General features: G+C 40.2%; 3 protein-coding genes across 3 annotated transcripts; 2 read left to right on the top strand and 1 right to left on the bottom strand.

The window, feature by feature from the left end:
- Window positions 1–131: 131 nt before the first annotated feature.
- Window positions 132–11,091, top strand: lrp10 (low density lipoprotein receptor-related protein 10). The gene is made up of 10 exons (XM_020640343.3): window positions 132–282; window positions 2,273–2,414; window positions 2,618–2,650; window positions 2,983–3,127; window positions 3,572–3,765; window positions 4,277–4,857; window positions 4,975–5,411; window positions 6,171–6,365; window positions 6,886–7,015; window positions 8,349–11,091. Exons 2-10 carry the CDS (start codon window positions 2,366–2,368, stop codon window positions 8,997–8,999), a joined length of 2,415 nt encoding a protein of 804 aa, XP_020495999.2. The 5' UTR covers window positions 132–282; window positions 2,273–2,365; the 3' UTR covers window positions 9,000–11,091.
- A 135-nt stretch (window positions 11,092–11,226) lies between these two features.
- Window positions 11,227–17,994, top strand: LOC109978865 (ciliated left-right organizer metallopeptidase). Its single transcript, XM_065950383.1, has 15 exons — window positions 11,227–11,502; window positions 12,538–12,880; window positions 13,025–13,118; window positions 13,348–13,399; window positions 13,486–13,635; window positions 14,226–14,351; window positions 14,434–14,518; window positions 15,182–15,330; window positions 15,443–15,626; window positions 15,698–15,767; window positions 15,889–15,985; window positions 16,131–16,238; window positions 16,352–16,489; window positions 17,040–17,149; window positions 17,239–17,994. The coding sequence occupies exons 2-15, from the start codon at window positions 12,553–12,555 to the stop codon at window positions 17,417–17,419; spliced, it is 1,872 nt and encodes a 623-aa protein (XP_065806455.1). The 5' UTR covers window positions 11,227–11,502; window positions 12,538–12,552; the 3' UTR covers window positions 17,420–17,994.
- On the bottom strand, window positions 17,542–20,699 carry LOC109978863 (potential E3 ubiquitin-protein ligase ariadne-2-like). Its single transcript, XM_065950384.1, has 4 exons — window positions 20,337–20,699; window positions 19,698–19,798; window positions 19,237–19,389; window positions 17,542–19,153 (listed from the first exon to the last, which is right to left on the bottom strand). The coding sequence occupies exons 1-4, from the start codon at window positions 20,671–20,673 to the stop codon at window positions 18,707–18,709; spliced, it is 1,038 nt and encodes a 345-aa protein (XP_065806456.1). The 5' UTR covers window positions 20,674–20,699; the 3' UTR covers window positions 17,542–18,706.
- Between the last annotated feature and the right edge of the window lie 5,869 nt (window positions 20,700–26,568).

Here is a 26,568-nt window from a genome sequence, read left to right on the forward strand (position 1 = left end):
GCGGAGCCACAGTGACACCTTGTGTTTAAAGTGAAACATTTCAACCTATCTTCTTTTCTGTCAGACATTATCCTCCACGTATGAACACACTAACATGTACATTTTGCGTAGTGATCCGAAAAACGCTCGTAATCAGTGATAATTACAAAGTGTATTTGAAAGAAAGAAGAGTTTTATGAATGGGGGGGAAATGGAAGTTAAGCCCCGCCCCCCTTTTCAGCATGAGCCAATAACACGCGGAAGTGAGTCCAAACTTGTCAACAAGAAAGGCCGACTGACATGGTAACGTACTTGCCTCCTGCTCTCTCTTTTTATACGATTTTCTCATGGCGTTATCGCTTCTACCCGACATGTTGTAACCTCTTTTTGTCTTGAAACCCTCCGTGTGGGGCTCTGAGACATTTTCTTGTGATGTCGAGTCCCGAAAAAACGCGTTTTTCAGGATGTTCAGGATGTTAGCGTTAGCAGCTAGCTCGCCAGTGGGCTAGCTGTTAAAGCGCTTGTGACTGAGGAGGGCAAGCAGCTGCTCCCTCCTTCTCCCCCCCCCAAAACCAAACTGTCTCGTAGTGTTATCTTAACTTGTAGGGGGACAAGTTAAGTCTGAGTCCGTCACTCTGGAGATTTTACTTTACTGTGGATTACAGAGAGACTTAAAAAAAACTGTGTTTCGGTTTCGGCGGTGGTTTAATCACGGAAATGTGTGACGTCATTGTTGAGAGGCTTAGAGAGTGAGTGAGTGTGTGTGTGTGTGTGTGTGTGTGTGTGTGTGTGTGTGTGTGTGTGTGTGTGTGTGTGTGTGTGTGTGTGTGTGTGTGTGTGTGTGTGTGTGTGTGTGTGTGTGTGTGTGTGTGTGTGTGTGTGTGTGTGTGTGTGTGTGTGTGTGTGTGTGTGTGTGTGTGTGTGTGTGTGTGTGTGTGTGTGTGTGTGTGTGTGTGTGTGTGTGTGTGTGTGTGTGTGTGTGTGTGTGTGTGTGTGTGTGTGTGTGTGTGTGTGTGTGTGTGAGTCAGAGAGGAAATATGACAATAGAGGCTTCATTATGTTTTTGGTTCCAGGCAGTTTCCCCCTTTTAATCCAAGCACTCGTATACTATTAACACATCTGATAATTGTGTCTGAAGTGTGAATACTCTTACATTGAGTGTCACACAAATATGAAGTGTTCTTTTTCTTTAAATTGTATTTACCATTTTTGTACCTGTTGCACAATTTAGAATTTATTACTGTAAATATCATTTATCTTATTTTTAACTCATTTTATTTTACCTTATTTTGGTTGTATTGCACCGCGGGACGGAGACAAACGCAATTTCGATTCCACATATTTTGAAATTGACAATAAAGTTGACTTTGAAGTTAATCTGTTGCGTTAAGATGGAAAAAGATACATGTTATTATTATCGATACCCGTCGTTACTGCTGAGTAATGACTTGTAAGTGAGTATTCTGTTACACATTTCTGTACAATATCTAGGTGTATATTCAAGATTCAAGATTTTTACTTGTCACATGCTCATACAGATGTGCAGTGAAATGTAAAGACTGTTCCGCAAGGCCGTGCAATAAACACTCAAACTACTAATACACATATATACAGTAAAATAGAATGTAAAATTTAAAAAGAGAAATATTTGAATATAGAATAATGTAAACGAATATGTAGAGTAATGTAACAGTGTAAAGTGTCAGTGTGTAAAGTGCCCAGGGTGTCAAAGTACAATTTGCAGATTGGAATGTGTGGTGTGTGTGCATCATGTAATCACAGTTCTGTTTTGTTCTGTTTTGTTCTTAACTGAGGAGAGTAAAGTTAAGAGTCTGGACAGACTGAGGAAAGAAGCTCTTTCTGAGTCTGTCTGTGTTCGCCTTGATGTGTCGAAGGCGCCTGCCAGAGGGTAGCCACGTAAACAGTCTGTTACCTGGGTGGTGGGGATCACTCGTGATCCTCTTTGTGAATATAAATGATGAAACTTGCCTGTCAGACGTTTCAGCAGGCAGCGTTAACTTTCTTCCAACTTGCTTATTTTGTCAAACAGAAGTTGAAAACCCCCAAAAAGAAACACATCGACAAGCTGGCAAACATTTGTCGATGACATTTACCTATTGATGAATGATGTGTGCAACAGGTTTTTATCGCATTAAAATCATCGATCTAATGTTTTAGCCCTAATCATGACGTGGTGATAGTGTGTGCTTTTGTTGTCAGAGATGCTGAGTGTGTACATTATGAAGCCAAAAGCACGAGGTCTAATTCTTCCTCTTCTCTCTTCACTCTGCAGGGGAAGTCTTCCTGAAGCGAAGTCTCCAAAAATGGCACTTTTGACTTTTTTTTAAAACCCCTTTAAGCCCTCAGTTTTGACATCATTTCCACGATGACATTCACTTACAACTTTTGTGCCCTCCTAGCTTTCACCATAACAGGTGAGTGAACATGTACAGATTGGTGATATACGTATTAAACGTTTGTTTGTGTGTCTATGTAAGGCGCCTGCTTTGAGTGCTTATCGAGGAAAGGTCGTGTTTGCACTACTCGTGTCGTACATCGTTTACGAGCTCTGTCTCTGTGGTGACGATTGATGACACACCTGCCTGACTCGCTGTGTTTGTGCTTATTTCATCCTCAGTGTGCAGCCGTCTTGAGCCTGCCCTCTGCTCTGGTAAGGACGCAAACTTGTCAGCGCTCATCTCATGTAACATGTGTGCATAGAGGCTTTTTCAATGTCCCATTCAAGTTTTATACTTTTCTCTTAACTACAAAACAGCCTGAGTAAATCTCTCTTTTTCTTGAGTTTAACTCGTTTATGTGCTGTCCTACTTTTTGAAACATTTATATCCAACTATTATATGATACATTTAATTTATTTAAAGTATAAATAGTCCGCCCCTGACATTTTCTCTGGGTTACGCTCTACATACTGTCACCTAAAGCATGAAAAACAGGATTTCTTTTGCATCAAACCTTCTCTCCTTGGTCTTGTTGTTTCTCCAGCCCGATGTGGGCACTCCCTCCAGGTCTTAGACAGTAAAGTGGGAGAGATCAGGAGCTCAGCTTATCACAGCTGGTCCTACCGCTTTGGCTCAACCTACGACTGCTGGATCATCAAGGGGGTGGAAGGTGAACCTATTGTCTTAAGGTAAACGCACTAATTAAAAATGATTAGGCCCAAACAAGATGCCACCTGGGATAAAACTACTGAATTGATCTTTATTTCTTGTAGATGATATGATCAGAACAGCTGCACAAATTATTGGGAGAATTTACTTCATTGATAGTAATGGGAAACTTAATCTGCTGCTGTTGTCTGTTAAAGATTTAATGTTGTGAATTATATAGAACCCATAACAATTGGATCTAAAAAAAAATAGATACACTGTTAGAGATTAGTTGAAAAAGACAGGGAGAGGTTTTTTTGTAATTTAAACAACAGATCAATCGAGAAACATAAGTAGAAAGCTATCCTGCTTATTGTTTGAGGCATTCTCTTTATATTGGTTATATTGTCTCACATTAGTTTCAGTTACTGCCTCTTCTGTGGTTTTGTATTTTGGCTGATTGTTTCCTATAAATCCTCTCTCAGTTTCTCTCAGTTCTCGGCTCGCTGTCGGAAGGAATGGGTGACGATAAAATCCTCAGCTGGTGGAGATCCGGTCGTCCTTTGTGGCTCCAAGCTGCCGCAGCCAATGGAGTTCCCAGGGGGAAATATTTCAGTGACGCACCACTTCCTCCCGCATCAGTTCCCTGTATCGTCCTTTCTGTTGAATTACGCCAGAGGTAGGATAGCTTGATGTGATTGTTGTTGCTGTTGCTGTTAATGGAATAAGATATCATTTACACACTTCAAGTATCAACAGCAAAAGTCAAGATAGAACGACCAAACAAAACAGAATAAAACCAAATATCAAACATGTCTTTAACACACAAGAAAACAGACAAGTTCAATTCCAGTATTTTAAAAATCTAATGATTTAATATTTTAACTTGAACATTAAAATACACATGCTTTACATCGTTCAAGAAACACACATCATTTTATTTTCACCAACCAAACCTCACTCATAAAAGAATCATTTTCATTTTGCTTGCATTTTTTGTGGCTTTACAATCCACGTGTTCTGCATTTTTGTGTTTTGAGGTTTATAAAATTAAAAAAAAAATTTAGGAAATAATCTGGTATTCAGGTATAGAAAATCTTCTGTTTGGTTTCTTCCCATTCATCTTGTGTAATGAAAATCTTATTTATTTTCTTATAATCGTTCTTCTTCTCATATCTCTTCACCTCCAGACTCCGGGGAGTGTCCAGTGACATCCTTCGAGTGCCTTGGGGGTCGCTGCCTGCCTCTCTCATGGCGTTGTAACGGTCAGGTGGAGTGTCTCGATGAAGCCGCCGGCCTCGGCACAGATGAGCAGGGCTGTGATTTAGACGAAGAAGAAACCCCAGAGCCCTTGCTCAAGTTTAGCGGCACACCGGCCGTAGACGTCAGAGCGGAGTCGATCACCGAGCGAAACAACGACAGAGACGCAGCCGAGAAGACGCCTGAGATCGATACGGTCTCTGATCTTTGGGCGCAGCTGAAGGCACGGGCAGCGGAGGAGGCGCAGTTGGATCGAGAGCAGTCTCAGACTCGCCGGGAGCCGGCCTTTACTCCCGCCCCCATCGAGTGGCCCTGCGGAGGACTCCTGCAGACCTTCTACGGGACCTTCTCTCCTCCAACCATCCGCGGCCCGGCAATGTTATGCATCTGGACTCTGGACCCGCAGGACTCCAGGCCCCTGAGACTGGACCTGCAGCAGCTGGTTTTAGGACCCGGGGATCGACTCACCGTGTTCAACAGAGAGCAAGGCAAAGGGGACGTTATTAAAATTGTGAGTGTCTTCTACAGTATATTACCTTTACTTTAAAAAAGCATCCAAACATATGAACCTAAATAATATGAAGAGAATGTTTTGATAACATATTGTCCCTTTCCTGTGTTTTGACAGATCACCAGCGCCTCCAATTACAAATCAGTCCAGGTTGAATCCCACACCGGCCGGCTCTCCATGACCTACGAGACTCTTCCAGGCTCGGAGGGCAGCGGCTTCAACGCCACCTTCCACGTCGGGACCTACTGCCCCCCCTGGGAGGGCCGCTGTGGGGGAGCCGCTGGAGGTTGCTTCACCCAGGAGCAACGCTGCGACGGGAAGTGGGACTGTCCCGAGACGGGGAAGGACGAGGAGGGATGCAGGGGCTGCAACCTGAATCAGTTCGCCTGCGGGATGGCGGGGCAGAGAGCCGTGTCGTCCAGTCATTATGCGGGCAGGCCGGTTTGTTACCCGGTCTCGGAGCGATGCAACTACCAGCTGTATTGTGCCGACGGCAGCGACGAGAGGGACTGCACCGTTTGCCAGCCGGGGACCTTTCATTGTGACAGCGACAGGTCAGTACGCGGGAGAGATTAAGTCTGAAAACTTGCAGAGTGGAACGCTGTCATGTCAGAAAATTCACAACTATTCTCCTGAATGAGTTGAAGCTGAACGTCAGTCTTTCTTCTCGACCTCTGGAACAGAAGTTGACAAAATAAATCAACCTCAAAAGAACATTTCAAATCTGTTTTTCATCAGCACACTGCGTTGTGTTGGAGCTCTAGATGTTCAACCTTTACTTCTCAGCACCGCTTTTATTTTTGGTTATTTTAGATTTTACAGGTTGATTTTTAAGGCTCCTTTCTGCCTTTTGTTGTGAACGTTTTAGTTCGTAACTGCCCAGCTGCTGTTGTTTTTGTTTCTTTACAAACTGTTCTGTTAAATGAGTCGTCATTGTTGTCAGGTCAGTCATGAGGGAGTGATTTGTCTGTAACAGAAGGGTGTGAGTCAGAGGGTGTGTCCGTCTGAGAATGGATTGATTGAAGTCAACATGGGACCAAAACTCGAGTCGGTGTAGTTTTGTGGGTAAACTGTTGAGCTGCATTTTTTTTAATATGCAAGTTATTTATTTTATTTTTTTTTACCTCAAATAATCTGCAAGTTAACATACGCTTAATACAACAGCACCAAATCATGCACGGTAGTATGGTTTATATGTCATGTGGTTTTAATAACATGACTTCATAGCAGCCCCTCAGTATGCAGCTCCACTCCTGTTTTTTTTTTTTTGTTGCCCATTCTGACACACAAATGGTCCTTTGTCCCGTCTACAGGTGTGTGTTTGAGAGCTGGCGCTGTGACGGCCAGGTGGACTGTAAGGACGGAACGGACGAGCTCAACTGCACCGTCATCCTGCCCCGCAAGGTCATCACCGCGGCAACAGTGGGCAGCTTAGTCTGCGGGCTTCTGCTTGTTATCGCCATGGGCTGCACCTGTAAATTGTACTCGCTCAGGACCAGAGAATACAGGTAAACGTTTAGTGTTTCATATACTGAAGTATTTATCTGACTATCCGCTCTCCTTTTTTTAAAGGCTGCTTCTTGTGCCGTAACCAGATTCTGTTCTATAAATTTGAAAGAGTGAGTCACCAGTTTGTGTTCCTCACTTCAAGCCTCGGCTCTGCCAGACATCGGCTTTCAAACACAAAGCAGAGCCTCTCACCACAGAGCCAGAACGCTGCTCTCTCTGCTTTTTAGAAGAGGAACAAAAAGTATCAGATCGTTGTTGTTAAGTGTGAGCAACCCACGTACAATTTGTCTCGGCCAAAGACGATTATTTCATGTGTACTACAAGAAGAAGAGAAACGTTTTTTATGAAGTGCAAACTTAAAAACAAAAGCAACACATGGAGTGAGTTGTTGGTGGTAATGTTCTTTAAAAATGAAGCTATAAAAGTTGTTTAAATGATGAAAGCTTCACAGCATAAATCCAAATTTCCTGAGTGTGATGATTCAGCGCTATATGTTTTTTTTTTTTTCCTTCCTTACAGCTTGTTCGCTCCAATTAGCCGCCAAGAAGCGGAACTGATTCAACAGCAGGCTCCGCCCTCCTACGGTCAGCTGATCGCCCAGGGCATCATCCCCCCTGTGGAGGACTTCCCCACAGAAAACCCCAACGAGGTGAGAGAATAGAGCGCCGCAGGAAGTAGAAGCAGTCTGCAGGGATACACGACGTTATTTTTCACAATTTCATAGAGCAGATCAAAAGATGATTAAAGGCGATTTAGGTTGATGCATTTAGAGTTTCAGACACGGTCTTTAGTGGAGTTGCTTCAAATTAGTACCGAGTGGGGGTGCCAGTAGCCTAGTGGTTAGTGTGTGCACCCCATGTGCAGAGGCTGTGGTCCTCCAGGTGGGCAGCCGAGGCTCGAATTCATCCTGGATTATTATTATTTAAAAGTACTGTCAACCCAAACACCCTCTCCAAACTGGAGACAATCTGAAACGGAGCTGCAGCAATTTGTTGATCTACAGCACACAAAAATTAATTGTGATAAGTAAGGATCTGTTGATGTTCTTTGTTTTTAGTTTTTGGGTTCTGTGCTGTTTGCTGGACACAAGAGCATTGATTTTTACATTTATGAATGAACTTTTAAAAGTTTCAACATGTTTGATTTAGTTGACATTTTAAAGCAGAATGAGTCTCACTGCTGATCTGCTCATTCCTTGACTTTTTAAGAGTGCATGTTAATCTACTGTAGCCCTTGTTTTATCTAAAAGTCTTTAACTCACGTGCTTCCCTTCAGAAGCCTCATTAATCCCCAGCAGGCTGTGTGGGCTGCAGAGGGAAGAGAATTAAGACGGCGCTAATGTGCTGCGACTGTGCTGGTTCACACTAAGGTGCTTTATAACTTGTGGGGGAGGGCACATGAGGTAACGGAGGCGGTAGGGATTAAGTGTTTGCCAAATCCCATCATACGGAAACGACTGAGTTTGAAAAGCCACAAACTTGTTCACTGGACTTTGATCCAGACTTGTTTGGTATTTCTAATAATTTAAACAACTGTTGGGGATCTCAAGCAAGCAGCAACTTCTGGAGTGGAAAATGCAGCTACTGCAGAAAACTGTTGTTCCTTATGTGTCCACTAGAGGCTTACCCCAAAAACCAATCTCATGTTAAAATATGATGTTTTGTTCTCATCAGCTCATCTCTCTAGTCATGACAACTTGGAAGAGGGGGGCTATAACTTCATAACTTACATTTAGGTTAAGCGTTCTGCAGGCATTTACCTAGTCAGGGGTGTGGTGTGGCACGTCTGTTGTAGTTGTTTGGCTTAAGGCCTGCCTCGGCTCCACCTCTTTATCTGCAGCGAGATATGGAGACTGCCATTGTTGGGCTTCATAATGCCTCTTCTGAAACCAGTGAGCGACATCACTGAGACGGAAGTCCATGTTATACGAAGTCTACGTTCCCAAGCGGTTGTTTAACTTGATTTTCCGCTCTCCGTTTCAGACCTCGTCTCTTTCTCTGAGGGGGATTCTCCAGCTCCTTCGCCAGGACGCCGCTAACTCACCACACCGCAGACGCCGGCCTCGATTCGTCCGCCGAGCCGTCCGCCGCATGAGAAGGTGGGGTCTAATCCCCAGACCTCCCTCCAGGCCGAACCAGGCGTCCAGCTCTAGCCAGCAGCAGTCGGACTCCGCTCCATCTGGACAGGAACCGGCTCACTCCACCCCCACCAGCTCCTCTTCGGCGGTGGAGGCCGTCAACCAGCCGGTGCCTCAGAAACTCGGCCTGCTGGTTCAGACGGAGCAGCAGCAGCAGCAGCAGCAGCAGCAGCAACAACAACAGGATGCGCCGCCGCTTCTGCTCCAGCCTCCAGCTGCTTCCCCACCTCCACCTCCGTATGCTCCACCAGCTCCACCCTCGGCCACTCCTCCCGTCCCGCCGAGCAGCCCCTCTCTGGCCTCCATCTTCCACACCCTGGGGCTGAGCATCTCCCTTTTCAGAGCCTCGCCCTCCTCCCACTCCTCGTCCTCCAGCAACTCCATGCCCCTCTCTGCCTCGCCCTCCTTCTCCTCGTCCTCGTCAGACGACGAGGTGCTGCTCATCCCTCTGTCCGAAGACACCAATTCAGAGGACGATGTGCCCATGCTCACCTGAATGACTCCCAGTGACCCCCCCCCCCCCCACCCAACACCCCTCCTTTGACATCTTCACTCACCGATTATAATTGACCATATTTATATGGCGTCCATTTTCCTCTGCTGTCAAAGGCTGGGCAGGAAGTTCAACATGCTGTTAGGTCACATGTTGTAGAAACGCAGGAAAAAAGACACAAAATATAAAACAATCGCTAGAAATATTTAGAGAATCATTGGCTGTACTACAAATTAAAATAAGCTACCATCAGACAACAGCTAACATTAGCACTGAGTCACTCCTTCCATATATTACTGATAGCTAAGATGTAACTGAATGCTAGTTAAACATTTTGACCGCTGTCCTAAGATGTGATGGGGAAAAGCAAAACTGACCATCTGTAATGTCAGCAGTCATCCACTTCCTACCTTACTTTACCTTTGACGAGGAAGCGTATGCTAACGTCACCTTTAGGCGCACGCCACCAACGGCAACACTAGCAGGGAGTGAGTGGATGCTAACGTGTGCTGTTGTCTGACTGAAGCTTTTTGGTCTTTTTATGGCTTGTTCATCATTTATTATCATTTTAAATGTATTGTTAGCCTTCAGCCATTTCTAAGCTAGCGAAGTCTGTGTATGCATTTCCTGTTTTATTTTTTTAACTCTTTTAAATGGTCATTTTAGTTTTTAAGCTATTTTTTTTTTTTGTTTTTAAGCAAACATTAACATTTAATTGGAAGTTGCTGAATGCTAACGTTCTCTTATAAAGGTAAACAGCAGGCTAATACTAGCTAATGTGGATGTTTTGTCAGGTTTCCTACACTTGTACACTTCACAACCTTGGATCTCAGCAGAAAGCCAAAACAGCATGGGAGCCTCCCACCCTGAGCGTGATGTCACAGGAAAATGGCGGCCGTGTGGATGCGGTCGATTGAACCCCAGTCTTTCCACGTTTGTTTGAACTTGCACACAGGAGTGGCCCACAGCGAGACTCGCCCGCACTGTGCAAGTCTGGTGCCTTTTTGAAATTGATTTGTTGACCTATGGAATCAAGTATTTGACTTTTTTTTTTTTCTTTTTTAAAGAGAGATCACATTGAGAAAGTTTTAGACGAAAAGCATGGCTGACCTGACGTACGTTTTGAGTGTCGGATGTACACTTAATTAACGCTAGGCTGCACATTGAAGGTAAACTTTTGCACAGAGGAATCTTCCCTATCCTGAAACTGAGGCAGGCTGCTGTCAGATTGAATGATTCGAGTTTTTATTTTATTTTCGAGAATATGATGGAAAATATTGTGTTTTGTATGACTGCATCTGTGTGAATGCATATGCATTTGAGTCTTACGTCGACAGTGGAGTATGTTTGTAGATGTGGACTGTCTCCACGTACTTCAGCCACCCGCATCCGGTCACATGTTTTATCACCGGCTATTACATCAAAATGAATCATTTCCCCGATTTAAGTGCCTTTTGAGGAGATTTGGTTGAGCCCTGATACCCACACTGCACACCGGAAAAACACACAGAGGCACGTTTTTCTCACATCACAGCACGCATTGACACAACAGGCTTTATTATAACAAAAACGAAATGCATGTCTACTCTGCAATAACTCTTTGGGACACATACACACTGATGTACCTTTCCCAAGTGAATGTATGTAATCTACAAAAAAGACAATGTGTCAAAAAGACAATCTGGTGCCTGGTTATAGGTTGTGTGTGTGTGTGTGTGTTTGTAGTGTGTACAGGAAGATGAGGCGCCCGAGTGATTAAAGAGGGCCCTGATTTCACAAAATAACCTCAACTTGAATCTTCAACCCTTGAGGGGAATCGATCACATTCTGTCATATTCTGACACAACAGATTCATGGTGTGCCATGTGTGTTATTGGACAATTGATGTTGTTTTTATTTCAAGTTAATTCTCTTCTTTTAAGTTCCGTTTTACTTTGCTGAATGTATTTGGGTCGACAGTGATTAGCCAGACGTTTTGAATCACCAATGTTTCGAGGTAATAAAGAGAGAAAGTGATTTTATGGTTTATTAGGGTCAACTTCACTGTAAATAAGTAAAAAAAAATGTGGCTGAGATTAAACAATTTGCACTTTTACGTGATGGGTGTTGTGTGTTAATGACGTCTGACACTCAGTGTATTGTGCTTTGTATTCGAAACGACCACTGAGATTCACAGCCTCCTGAAAGAGCTCCTGACAAGAGGTGGAAGAAAAGCAGGACAGGCGGTCACATTTACAGGATGAACTGAGCCGATATGTTGAAGAGTGAGACTACATGCATGGACGGAGACATTCACTTGAAAGGTAATTTTAAGGATCTATTTTGTATTTGTTTGTTAAAGCTGCAGGAAAAGACTATTGGAATTAAAATATTCTTATTGTAACACAAAGTCTAACAGCTGCTCTCGTCGCTACAGCAAAGCCATTTGAATTGGAGCCCAAAGGGAAAAAAGGCCTTCAAGTAGCATTTCACATCAGTAATAATTAGTTTCAGACTTCCTGCTAAGGTAAGCAAAATTATACATGTTTTTGAATTTGAAATCAGTGGTCTGCTTCTGTTACTGAGAAAGGAAATCTGTTTTTCATGAGATTATCAATTAGGGTTCTCTTTATGTCCATATTTAGTTGTTTGTTTTTTTTTACCCAAAAATGTCTGAATTATGTTTTTTGTTTTTTCATGCTACCAGGAGTATAGTTGTAGTAGGGAAATGTGAATTCATTACTGAATTAATTATGTCTGCTCTTAAAAAGGAATACATCTGAACATATTAAACTCAGAACGTATGTTTTAACTTGGACTGGGCGATTAATCCATTTTATGAATGAAACATTCCCTCGGTTTCCTGTAGTTCACATCCTCTCCCCTCGTTTACTGTCAACAGAGTGGCTGGGTTGCCCCCGGTAACCAGCTGCATAAGTTGCGCTGCCTCATCCTTACTTTTGCTGTACCCTGAAACTGCACTTCTTAAGACAAGTTTACAGCTTGCACTTTAACCCCTCAAGACAAATTCAGGCTGCTTTATTAACCCTTGAAGGGAAATTCAGTCTGCATTTGTTGTAATGTATTGATAAAATCAAAGCAACCTAAATTCATAAATTGGGTTTGGAGTGAAAAAATGTCAGATTTTATTCTTTGGCCATACTCGCCCAGTCCTAGTTTAAACTGGAGAATATAACTTATTTAAGGCGGTTACAACCTTCCCAGTCCTTGAATACCTGTGTTCTCCACATTTATTAACTACAATAGGCTAATTTAATAAAAATATCATACTTAAGACAAGGAGTACTAACAATCCAGGAGTACTAATAATCCAATTTAGCATCATTTCATATCATTCACTGTATTTACCTGAACCCCCCCCAAAGGCTGCTGATGAGTTTAAGTGTCACTATCACAGCTTAGTTTGATCCACTACACTCAGGACTAAACCTCTCTCTTTGTGAAAACATATCCTACGACTGCACCAAAATGTCCAACAACTAATAAATCATCCACCCTGAAATAAGTTCCAACTATTATTATGGTTTCACCTTCCTCCCAGAGACTCTGGGTGGGGATGCTGGTTTTGGTGGTGTTGGTGGTGTTGGAGCTAACTGGGGTTCAGCCGAAGTGCATCTTTGATGAGGTTCAGGACAAGGTGACAATGGTCCAAGCTGCAGCCAACGGGCCTGGACTACTTCAACCCACAGACCGTACAGGACAGAGGGCATCACATCTGAGGAAGAGCCTGAAGGAGAAAGCCCCGCCTACTGCTTCCTCCCCCCAGCCAATCAGGATCCGGACCTGGATTGCAAGAGAGAGCAACAACCTATCAGAGGCTGAGAAGAAGAGGACGGAAGCAGCGGTAGAGCAGGCTGTGAGGACGGTCTCCTCTTTACTGTCAGGTGACAAACAGTCCACACAGTAAATGTTTCTCTGAGCAGGAAGAGCTCCCCCTACTGATCAGTATTCATGCTGAAAAGGCAGCAGGAAAATATGTCATAACATACACTAACAAGTTCTTTTTATGAATTCTCGACCTTTCATAGTGAACAGAGTTGTCGGTCCGTTGCTGCTCAGCAGAGATGTTAACAAATACTGCAAGTTTCTCTGGAGGAATTCAAGTACTGCCAACTACAACAGGTGTGTACATAGAAAGGCTGTGATTGTGTTTATGCAGATCCTAAATGCACAGAGGACTCCAGATGTAGAAATGCTCTAAAGTCAAGTTTGCAGTCAAACAACAGTCACACTTTCTCTTTTGGAAATACAGTGAAGTATTTTATAAATGTATTTGTTCAATCTTATAGTCCTATGTTTACTTTCTATTCACAATTCGATACATGTGGTAAACCTACAATTCGTGCCTCAGGTGTGGTCGAGCCAACAGCAACTACAGAACTGAGACCTGTCTGGATGTGACAGTAAGTATCATTAAAACATGCAGCTGTTTCTGCTGATTGTCCCTGAACTACACTTAATGAAATGTGTTTTTCAACTCTGTCTACAGATCCCAGACGATCATCTTGCTGGATGTGATATTTACATTCATGCTGATTCACCTCACAGGACTGAGCTCCGTCCTGGAGGTGCAGGACTCGCTGACACGGACTTCCTGCTGTACCTTCACATGAAGTCCACTGACAAGTGCAGAGCAAAGGTACACACGCTGAAAACTTTGAGATCTATCATATTGATCGTGGTAAAACTTTCTTTTTGGTAGATGTTATCAGATTTCAGCTGTTTGATAGGTAAAAGTTTTCATGAACAATTGTCTTTGATAAAAACAAATTCCTGAAAAAGTCCTCAGGGTGGCAGCAGAGGACAATATAAAAATTACAGAAAAGAAAAAGAGATTGACTAACGTTTGTCTTTTTTATTTTCATCAAATCTTTATCAGTCATTACATAGATTTTTTACACCCCTAAAATATTTGTAACAGCATATATTGACATATTCTCCATTTTAAAGTCTTAAAGTTAAAGTTCCTCCAAGTAAAGAAAAAAAATCAACAGTAGTTTGGATAATAATTCTCATTGTCACATCATTTCAAAAGGGAATATTTAAATTTAATTCCGTAATTTTACCTATTTAGATAACAAAGTTGATCTTGCTGAATGGTTACTTTTGATATTGGTAACTTCATACACAATTTCTTATTTTGCAATTGAATCGACAATCATGAAAGATGAAGCTTTCCTTATCTGCTGATTTCATTATACTCATCCTTGCGTTCTTTTGCCCCCTAAGCCTAATATTTTGGCCTACGCTGCTCACTGCCAGACAGATGCACTTGGACGACCTGTGGCCGGGGTGGTGGTCATCTGCAGGGAAAGACTGAAAGGAGAAACGTTTAGTCACCAGGCAGCTGTACAGGTATTATTTGAAATATGAAAAAAACAAAAATGTTCTCGGTAGTTTGAAATTGTGTGTTGAATCTTGTGTGTTCATGTTACAGACTGTGATCCATGAGCTGTTTCATGTGCTGGGTTTCTCTAAAGAGCTCTTCCACACCTGGCGAGACTGTTCCTCCATGTCGCAAGGTTTTTTTTTAACAAATTTTTTTTATGTAATTATATAATACTTTGAGGTCAGCATGTGAAGTGTGCTTAAAAGTGTGCTGTTTAAGTGCCCTTAACAACTCTGAAGTGCCTTTAAAAGTGTGCTCTTTATTGGGCATTCTGAAGTGGGCATATCAAAATGTGCGCTATTAAAAATGTCACTTTGAAGAGACCTTAAGTTGAAACTTTAAAGTTCCCTTAACAGTGTGCTCTCTTAAGTACTGTTTAATGTGTGGCAGTAAAGTGACCTTACAATTGTGTAATTAGAAGTTCACAAAAAAGCTTTTAATTTTGTTTCAAAGTTCCCTTAAAGTGTGCATTAAAGGACCTAAAAAAATGTGTAATAAGAATTTTGGATTAAGATTGAACTTTTAAGAGCACTTAAAGTGTACACTTTGAAGGTCCCTTAAAAGTGAAAACTTTGAAGTATACTTTAAATTGTTAACTTTGACATATACTTCAAAATGCCCACTTCAATTGATTTACTCAAAATGTGGCAATTTAGGTGTGAACTTTACAGTACACAAAACATTGAAATCTTTAAGTATACTTCAAAGTGTGCTTAGATATCCATGTGACTTCACATGCTTTTGAAAGTGTTTTTAACCCTGGAGGAAAAATTGTTCTTGTTTTTTTATTTTTTAGCTGAGAGTGCCGACTGTTCTCCTCAAGGGAAAGTGACCTACTCTGATGGATCCAGCCACATGAGGATTTACACCCCATCTGTCATCTCAGCCCTGCAGAAGCACCTGAACTCCACTGATCCTGAGCTTGGGGGATGGCTAGAGAACCTTGTACAGAACAGAGCTTCAATTCAAATTCTTTAGCAGAGCTGCAGAACCGCTCCAACTTAACCAGATTTGTCAAGAGGCCTCCCTTATATGATCTTCTACTTTGTTAATGCAGGGTGTACTTCCTGGCAAAGTGTCCTCACACTGGGAGTCCAGGATCTTTCAGGGCTCCATCATGGCAGCAGAGCTAGCAGACTCATCTTCAGTCCGGATCGACCCGGTAACCTTGGCTGCATTACAGGACACGGGCTGGTACAATGTAGACGTGAGCAGGGCACAGAGTCTGGTGTGGGGAGACGGTAAGTATAGAAAAAGAATAAATAAATAAATAAATAAAACATAAAATATATGATAAATGTTTGATTTGTAGGAGAAGGGGCCATGTTTGGATCCCTGTCAACCTGTCAGAACAAATCCTCATCGTTTTTCTGCTCTGGCAGGTATATTAAGTTATAATTGTTTACCTCTACAACATATAGTCTGGATAGGAATGTAAGCCACTTTTTAATTTAAAATGTTACATTTTCAGCACTAAATGTTTGCGTTTTTTCTTCTTCTCAGTGGGTTTGGGTGTCATTACCTTCACCTCCACAAAGGGGAGTGCAAGACTGATCAATACCTGGAGGGATGCAGAGTGTATAAACCCCTCAAAAATGGAGTAAGAAGTATTTCCTGCTCTGTAGTAATTTCAAATGATGTAAAACAGCTTTGTGGGATCAATTCTATTTTTCATGCCAACGCTTTCAGTCTTTTTTTATGTTCATATGAGCGTCACGTTTACCCTCTCCACCTTTTCCCTTCAGAGTGAGTGCTGGAAAAAGGAAAACCCCAGGCGGTCAGCTGAAGCGGACTCGACTGGGGAGATCTTTGGTTTTGACAGCCGATGCTTCTTCTCCAGTCTGACCAGACAGGTGTGTACACGTGTGTTTTCACGCGTGCATGTGAGTGTATTAATGTGTTTTATTTCCCTCTCATTTTAAGTTGATTATGAAGTCATTTTTTTCTTCACTTGTCTCTTGTTTAGAACCGGAGTCAGTTTCCTTCGTTCATCAGCACAGTGGAGGGGCGCTGTTACAGACACAGGTGTACTGGACCAAACAGGTACCAAATCCACGTGTCAGGCTCTGAGTGGGTGGAGTGTCCAGCAGGGGGAAGCATTCAGGTAATGACATAAAAAAAATACAGAAACAGAACACAGTTTTAAAGTACTGGTGGTGTGGAGAAATACTTTTCATACTTCTACATTACTCCGACATATTTGAATGTTTAATTTCACAGTTGGAAAAATTATAATTGTAAACAAATCAGTATAACATAGTGCCAAGGGACTGCAGATGTAAACTAGCTCTAAGCTGACTCTGGTACAATGCATCAAATGGAAACATTTATGTTTAATATTGTACATGGTCCCTTTACAAATAAAAAGTTAAGAAAAGAAAGGGAATGACTTTCCTTAACGATAAACCTGGCTAAGACTTGATTGATTATTTACATTTAGACAAGATTTGGTGTGATTGACAAAACAGGTTACTCAATCTGAGTAATTCCCATATTTAAACACCGTGCACCATTAAAAACAGCAGCTGATTTATTGCCTTTCTAAAGTAATAGTATAATGTTTGTATGTAGTGAAGCATGTCTTGTGTTAAATGTGCAGTCTATTTAATGTAACCAGATGTAATCTAATATCTTTTGTGTTTTTTTACGGTCAGATTGAAGGATACCAGGGTTCAGTTTCCTGTCCTGACAGGAGGTTGTGTCTGTACTCTGACATCACTCCTCCTTCAGACGCCGTCGATACATTTCCTGCTTCCATCATCAGGTGATTGTGATTCTAAACAAGCAACAACACTCGCACTTTCTATCAACTTTGAGCTCGTTCTAACTTCACTGTATTTCTTTTTTGGTCAGAGATCCATATGGGACTTTAACTTCAGCCCAGACCTGGACCTCTTTGTCCTTCGGTGTCAAAACATCTCTCAGCATCACTGCTGCCGTGTGTCTCCTGGCTGCAGTCTTGGTGTCTTACAGAAAATGTTGCTCCTGCAGGATCAGGATCCACACCAGCACAGATGAACACAGTAATCTGTAGGAAACACAGCCTCTAAAACCGGCTTTATAAACTTTAATTGTTCTATAATTATGTTTGTCTCTTCTTAGTAATTTATCTGAAGGCTGCGTTGTAATTGTAGAGTTATTCAGTCAGAGAAAAAATGCCTTTTTATGACAATTTTTATTGAACAGAGTAATGTGAAAACATAAAGATAACCTGTTGTGGTCAAACGCAAAAAAATATCAATCAGCTGGTTTCTCACCCTACATACATTATATTGATCAGAAATGATACCAAAAAAACATAATGAGGAAACATGGCCAAACCAAAAAACAGTATCTATATATATATATATGACCCTAACAGAAAAACTAAGATGAAAATGATAAATGAAGTGAAATTAAACTCAATTTGGAGCATAATATTATTCCCAATTCTAACACATGTACAGAGAAGTTTGGGTAGAATACAGACACCTTTTTGTGTTACCACCACTTAGCAAAATATTACAAGAAGTAGTAATCCCTGAGTTATAAACTGTCATTGTGTAAAATAAACTGTATAATTATGGATGCTCAATGTGTCTTGAGAATCAAATAAATCACTAAGCCCTCCATTTTCTTAACTATCACTCCAATTATTTCCATGATGGTGAAAGAGATAAAACTTGAAGTCAGTATGAAATATTTTAAAATAATGATTGCACTCAGTGAATGTCTTTCAAACCAGTTGTTGGCAGTTTTCAAGCTCCCCTTCTAATTTTAAAGCAGATCCCATATGGCTCCCTGAAAAAGTCCAAACAGTCCTCAAACACTGTCACCTTCACAAACTGGCTTGAGATCAGAATATACCAATAAATTCGGTCTTTACTGAATACTGTGTTGCTATTCATAAAAATATACATTTGGCTGAAAACTGCTGTTTAACCATAACTGATTATATTCTGTTGCATTTAATAATCTACATTACACATGGACATGTGTCACAGGTGGGGTAATTCACCATATTCCCATGATGTCATGCTCAGAGTGAGAAGCTTAGCTTTTACTTCTGTGATCTAGATTGTAAGTCATATAAATGCAGCAGAATGGCTTGTGATATGAAATGAGGCTCTTTATAGAGTTGAACTAGTTTGCTCTTTACACTGTTTGATTCTGCAGCTTTGCAAAAGAAACCCTGCTGGCATTTGATCAGGCTGCACCAAGTTTAACATTGACAGTTTTCCTACTTAAGGTACATGCTGAAGTGACAGTCTGCTACATTGCTGTAATACATCCCCCCACAGAAAAATAAACTACAGCATTGTTAATTCTTTCACACGTCATCTTATTTCCTCTTCCATACTGGTATAGAGGTCTGTCTTGGGGCGACACCATCGTTGCAAGCTCTGAAATATGAATCACAGTCTGCAGAGAGCTTCAAGCACACAAAACAGAACTCCTCCTTACACCGGGGACATTTGATGTGATTGCATTTGTTTCCGTTATGCTCGATCAGAAACCCACAGGTGGGACAGGCACGGACAGAGGGACAGCCGGTCACCATCTTAACATCCTTGAAGGTGATCTCGGGACACTTTCTCAGGATTTCCAGTGGCTGATTAACACATCCACGGTTTGCACAGTAGTCGGCATGTTCAGATGGACCTGTCCATTTCTTTAAACACTGCCAGCAGAAATTGTAAACCTTTCTTTTTTTACGTGTGCACACTGTGCAGCAAACCCTCAGGTGATTCTGGTCCTTTCTCACCACTAAACTCTTGCAGCCGGGACACTGTTGAGTGAATTTGGTTGAAAATAAAAAAATCAGTATGAATGCACAATATCTCTTAGAACCTGTGATTGGTAGATACTTACTTTTTTGGCACCCAAATTATCTTTGGCTAAATTGAACAGTCTTTTGTCAATGTTCTCTGTTTCTGCAGGAGTCAGCAGAGCCATTTTGCAAACCTCTTCAAATGACCACACAGCATCACAATTAGGTTGGCCACAAACAAACTGCACCTTACCCTTGAGAATTAAAGAGAAAATCAATCAAATGTACTTAATTGCCACTTTTGCTTACTTTTTTACCACCATGAATTAAGTGACAGATGAAGAGCTGAAAAGAAGTCCTTAATGTTATCAAATAATAGACATTTAAAATCCTCATGCCTTAAGAGACACGAAGTGGATTCAAACAAAAAATAAAAAGTAAATCTACTGCTCATAGTTCATAAGATCCATAACTCTAGAACAAGCCTGACAATCAACCTAATAGTTGTTTTCCAGTTTTGGAAAATGTGGAGAAACGTAACAAAATAATAGTTTTCTAATACCTGGTCCAGCTGCCAGAGACACCAGTCGATGAGAGACGTTGGAGTCACAGTATGACCACAGGACATCTTTGCTCTGAGAGACTTGTATTCATTGAGCTCAACTAGAGGAGAAAAAGAGCAACAGACAGTGGTAGTTAGTTTTGTATTTAAAGAATGACACCCAACAAGGTGTCAGGTCAGGTATCAGGAATTTATGGATGGAGAGGAGATCAGGACAGCTGTTTTTCAGAGTCTAAAGTCCCTTCATGAAGAACACCTTGAAGTGCATCATTTACCTTATACCACGGTCGATTGCTAAACAGGATAAGGCATACTGCTGCCTGTAGTTAACATTAACTCTGTTTTCCTGCTCACGCCTCAGGGTTTGACTTATTCCTGAAAAAAGGACATATCCCAAAATGTTCTGCTGCAATGAAAACATTAAACACTTCTTCTGTGAGTAGGCTATAGCAACAAAATACAAAAGGCTGTAGGCTGCTTTACAATTACAACTTTACAACTAGGCTATCGATTGTTCAGTAGCCTAATTAACTGAAAACCTCCAAATAACCTTAAAATATTAAGTATAGGCCAATTCACCTTATTATAGGCTATATGTTTAATAAAATTCAGATTAATTTGGGGGTTCTGTTCTCTTACAATCCATTTGATCTTCTCCATCGACGAATGTAAACCTTGTGTCATTTGGGTCGTAACACCTCTCCTCCTGTTCAGCTGTCAAAGTGCTTGGCCAATTTGGTCCAGTTTCCAAATTGTCCGATGAGTTACTTGGTTCAGCATCAAACGTTGATGGAGTTAATGTTGTCCTCACTCTAGGTCGTAGCGCCGTGTTCGCAGTTTGAGCATATACCCTGAGTGCAGCTGGGTTGCTTGATTCTGTCTCCGTTTCTAAAGGTCTTCTCATGGGAGCAGTTCCAAATGGTCTGGGCTGTGTTGGCTCCGTGGATCTTCGTTGACGTGGCGGATTGTTCCCCATCTCGACTCGGTCTGAACAACGGATGTGTAGCTCCAGTAGTTTATTCACCTGTCTAGAAGTCACATGATGTCCAATCAGCTCATAGGTGACGCATATCAGATTTCCTACACACCCTTGTTAACCTTTTAAATGCACTGGGATCGTTTGCACTTGGACACGTCTCTCGCAGTGCTCTGATCTGGCTTGGTTGCAAAATGGGGATCCAGGTGAATGTACACGGTCCCAGAGGAGAAGAAAAGATCATCGATCTGTGTGACAACATTGAGCAGATGAAGAACATCACTGTGGAGCAGCTTAAACGGAAAATCAGAAACGACCTCGGGATAAGTACGTCTCACTTCATTTTCAGTAGTAGTAGTAGTCCCCTATTTCTTAATTGTTATATGACTATTATAACATAGGCCTACCCACGCGGAAAAATACATTTGTTTTTCTGACAGATCAGAAAACATTTATCGTTTTATTAGCCTTAAACTTCTGAATGTGTTTATCTATAAAAGCCAGACCTGAGTTATTTTTATTTCTGCACAGAGGATGATGTCCGGATTGTGTTCCGAGCCGAAACCCTGGAGGAGTCAACTCTGGTGATGGCTTACGGGATCCGTCACCTTTCTACCATCCACACTCTTATACTTCTGCCCGGAGGAAACTGATGTGGAACCATTGACTGTGTATCAAAATAATATAAATGTGGAAAAGACAAAGAAGAAAAAAACACAAAGACTCTGAACTACACTGCTGTCATATGTTCCATATGAACTGCAGGAAAATAAATTGTTGAATTTCCCTTCTCTTAAAACCTCTTTGTTTTGAATTTGTCATAAAATCAATACTCTGAATATGTAGGCCTGTACATATCCTACGTTTCACAGCATTTGAATGTTACAGTCTAGATTAGGTCGAAGAACTTGGGCCCCTAAAAGTTGAGATACCCCTACCCGAGGTAGAACAAAGCGCAACCATATTTTTTCATAACTTGAACATGTCTAGTTTAAGAAACGGATGGTTGTATAAAAATATTTTACTGCAAAATAACTTTTTTTGGATGTTTTATACATCTTACCAAAAAACAAAAATCAAATTAGGTCAAATCAGGTCTTCCCCAAAGGGGACAGCTCTAGCCTTAGCACATGTATCTCTGGAATCAGAATAAGAATTTCACCAAATTTGGACAGGATGTTCACATATAGTTATTAGTTTCAATTGTGCAAAGTTTTTATCAATACCATTTTTAACTAGTGCAGCCAGGATTTCAGGGCGACCTGATACAATGGGGCCCTATGGATGTGTATGTGGGAGGAGATGGCCACAAACAATAGATTAAGACTCAACAACAAGACACAATATAATTGTATTATGTATATATAATTAAACATTTTATAGTTATTCCTAATACATTTTGTCTCACATTTTCTATCTTACATATAATCTATATGATGACACTTAGAGTCAACCCGCTGCTTTCAACAATATTGTCACCTATGACATTGTTTCTATTTCATTCTAAAAAATTAAAGCATTGTCTTGCCATTAGTTGTGAAATATTAATGAACTAAAAAACAGTATTGATATAAACTTGAGTTCTTACAAATTAAATATACTTCATATAGTCTATTTGTATATCAGCCATACAGCCTGTTGTAGTTTTTTCAAATGTATTTCAGTCATATAAAGATGGCGTGTAGTCACCATATCTCCTGCTTTTAAGAAGAACCCTAGTTACTTCAGAGGATACACCAAATGTAGGGATAGTTGTTATAATACCCTAAGTATGATAAAGTGTTTTAAAAAAAAAAGCTACAATAGCTATTTTTGTTGAATCATTTATCAGGCAACCAATGGAGCTGGGATACAAAACAATTCTTATGATGGCTTAAATGTGTGTGAGGTGAATTAGGATAACAATCATGCAAACATTTTTATAAGGAACTTCTTTATACACTTATTTTACCTCATTATATATAATGACATTTGAGTTTTAAATGCTAATTACAAAGGATGATTTCCACTTAAGACAAAATGACTGTGAACCTGAGAGCTTAACACTGTACAACTAAAAACCTTTGTGTCACACTAAGCATCCCCTGGGGACAAAGTTTGACCTCTTATCTCTTCACTGATCTTGTCCTGTGCTTGTGTAAGTTGTGTTTACTGATGAAAAATCTTCTGCCAAGTTTGAACCATCAAATGTATCCCTAACTGTGAATCTTGGCTGTAGAAAATGACACCAACCTGCTGAAAGCAGTAACGAATAAGAATAATTTCACAGAAGAAAATATCTTCTATCTTAACGTCTTGTTTGCTTTTATAAACCATTTAACAATATCAGTATAAGTTTAAGTGAGCTCCATAACCAACCAAAGCAATCCTCACAGGAGCTTTAAGAAAACAATTAAATAACGATCAACAAAGTCAACCAACCAAACAAAGATAACACAACCAAATCAAGACACCATAAATCAAGACACCACAACCAAAGACAACACAACCAAATCAAAACACCACAACCAAATCAAAAGACCACAATCAAAGACAACACAACCAAATCAAGACACCATAACTAAATCAAGACATCACAACCAAATCAAGACACCACAACCAAATCAAGACATCACAACCAAATCAAGACACCACAACCAAATCAAGACACCACAACTAAATCAAAAGACCACAATCAAAGACAACACAACCAAATCAAGACACCACAACTAAATCAAGACACCACAACTAAATCAAGACACCATAACTAAATCAAGACACCATAACCAAATCAAGACACCACAACCAAATCAAGACATCACAACCAAATCAAGACACAACAACCAAATCAAGACACCATAAATAAATCAAGACACCTTAACCAAATCAAGACACCATAAATAAATCAAGACACCACAACCAAAGACAACACAACCAAATCAAGACACTACAACCAAATCAAGACACCATAACTAAATCAAGACACCTTAACCAAATCAAGACACCATAAATAAATCAAGACACCACAACCAAAGACAACACAACTAAATCAAGACAGCACAACCAAATCAAGACACATAACTAATTCAAGACACCACAACCAAAGACAACACAACCAAATCAAGACACCACAACCAAAGACAACACAACCAAATCAAGACACCACAACCAAAGACAACACAACCAAATCAAGACACCACAACCAAAGACAACACAACCAAATCAAGACAACACAACCAAAGACAACACAACCAAATCAAGACAACACAACCAAAGACAACACAACCAAATCAAGACACCATAACCAAATCAAGACAACACAACCAAAGACAGCACAACCAAATCAAGACACCACAACCAAATCAAGACAACACAACCAAAGACAGCACAACCAAATCAAGACATCACAACCAAATCAAGACACCACAACCAAAGACAACACAACCAAATCAAGACAACACAACCAAAGACAACACAACCAAATCAAGACAACACAACCAAAGACAACACAACCAAATCAAGACACCACAACCAAAGACAACACAACCAAATCAAGACAACACAACCAAAGACAGCACAACCAAATCAAGACATCACAACCAAATCAAGACACCACAACCAAAGACAACACAACCAAATCAAGACAACACAACCAAAGACAACACAACCAAATCAAGACAACACAACCAAAGACAACACAACCAAATCAAGACACCACAACCAAAGACAACACAACCAAATCAAGACAACACAACCAAAGACAGCACAACCAAATCAAGACACCATAACCAAATCAAGACATCACAACCAAATCAAGACAACACAACCAAAGACAACACAACCAAATCAAGACAACACAACCAAAGACAACACAACCAAATCAAGACACCATAACCAAATCAAGACATCACAACCAAATCAAGACAACACAACCAAAGACAACACAACCAAATCAAGACAACACAACCAAAGACAGCACAACCAAATCAAGACAACACAACCAAAGACACCATAACCAAATCAAGACATCACAACCAAATCAAGACAACACAACCAAAGACAACATAAGTGTATAAAGAAGTTCCTTATAAAAATGTTTGCATGATTGTTATCCTAATTCACCTCACACACATTTAAGCCATCATAAGAATTGTTTTGTATCCCAGCTCCATTGGTTGCCTGATAAATGATTCAACAAAAATAGCTATTGTAGCTTTTTTTTTTAAAACACTTAATCATACTTAGGGTATTATAACAACTATCCCTACATTTGGTGTATCCTCTGAAGTAACTAGGGTTCTTCTTAAAAGCAGGAGATATGGTGACTACACGCCATCTTTATATGACTGAAATACATTTGAAAAAACTACAACAGGCTGTATAGCCGATATACAATTAGACTATATGAAGTATATTTAATTTGTAAGAACTCAAGTTTATATCAATACTGTTTTTTAGTTCATTAATATTTCACAACTAATGGCAAGACATGCTTTGAGTTTTTTAGAATGAAATAGAAACAATGTCATAGGTGACAATATTGTTGAAAGCAGCGGGTTGACTCTGAGTGTCATCATATAGATTATATGTAAGATAGAAAATATGAGAAAATTTTTATTAGGAATAACTATAAAATGTTTAATTATATATACATAATACAATTATATTGTGTCTTGTTGTTGAGTCTTAATCTATTGTTTGTGGCCACCTCCTCCCACATGCACATCCATAGGGCCCCATTGTACCAGGTCACCCTGAAATCCTGGCTGCACTAGTTTCCTGTTAAGGGCTTGTAACAGCATAGGGTCAAGTGAAAAGTCAAATAACTTGCTTTTATGTTAAGATATCAGTCTAAAGAAGATACAAATTACATATTTTAATGTTTGGTGTACTTACTTAAAAAATGACAGACTTTGATATACATACCTTTTGAATTTTTGTTTATATTTTAAATTTCCGCCTAAACTACTGTGTGTTTAAGTGTGAAGAATTCAAAAAATGAAAATGGTATTGATAAAAACTTTGCACAATTCAAACTAATAACTATATGTGAACATCCTGTCCAAATTTAGTGAAATTCTGATTCTGATTCCCAGAGATACATTTTTGATACCTTTTGGGGAAGACCTGATTTTCATTTTTTGGTAAGATGTATAAAACATCCAAAAAAAGTTATTTTGCAGTAAAATATTTTTATACAACCATCCGTTTCATAAACTAGACATGTTCAAGTTATGAAAAAATATGGTTGCGCTTTGTTATACCTCGGGTAGGGGTATCTCGAAAACTAAAGCCTTTTATGGGGGTTTGTTCCTCTAAATGCAGTAAAATGACAATAAAAATGACGCAAATGACCCCAGGCTATAAAACTCTTTATTGTTGAGGTTTCAGAATGGAGATAGCCTAAAACACAGTGCTGGCTGTTCAGTTACTGTTATCATACACTATTTTAATTATTATTTTAGAACCATGCAATTGCTCAGGTTGAATCTGATTGAATCTAAAAACGTCTTTTAGCATGAACCAGAACAAGAGCTCTGTATTTTAAACCCTTTATTAAGGGTTCAGTTATTTGAATTTGTCTTTATTTTTCAGATACAATTTTTTTTAAATTGTTTTTATATGATGTATATGACGATCATCCTGTGATTTTCATTTCTAAAATCATTTGAGCTGCATTTCATGTATGACAGCTTTTATAATGTACGTTAACAAAAACACACATACACTGTAGGCCTACAGTACTTAATGTTATTAAAGCCTGCAGGGACAGAGAAGCAGTAAATACAATACAAATGATCTGTTTTCTCCTGCCTTGCAACAAAAATGGAAAAAATAATAAACTAAACTAAACTCAATGTTTGTTGACATCAATAACAGATGAAGAGAGGGCTTCTGCAGAAGAAGCCAAATTGT

The sequence above is a fragment of the Labrus bergylta genome, chromosome 22 (genome assembly GCF_963930695.1).
Source record: "Labrus bergylta chromosome 22, fLabBer1.1, whole genome shotgun sequence".
In the NCBI taxonomy this organism is placed as follows: Eukaryota; Metazoa; Chordata; class Actinopteri; order Labriformes; family Labridae; genus Labrus; species Labrus bergylta.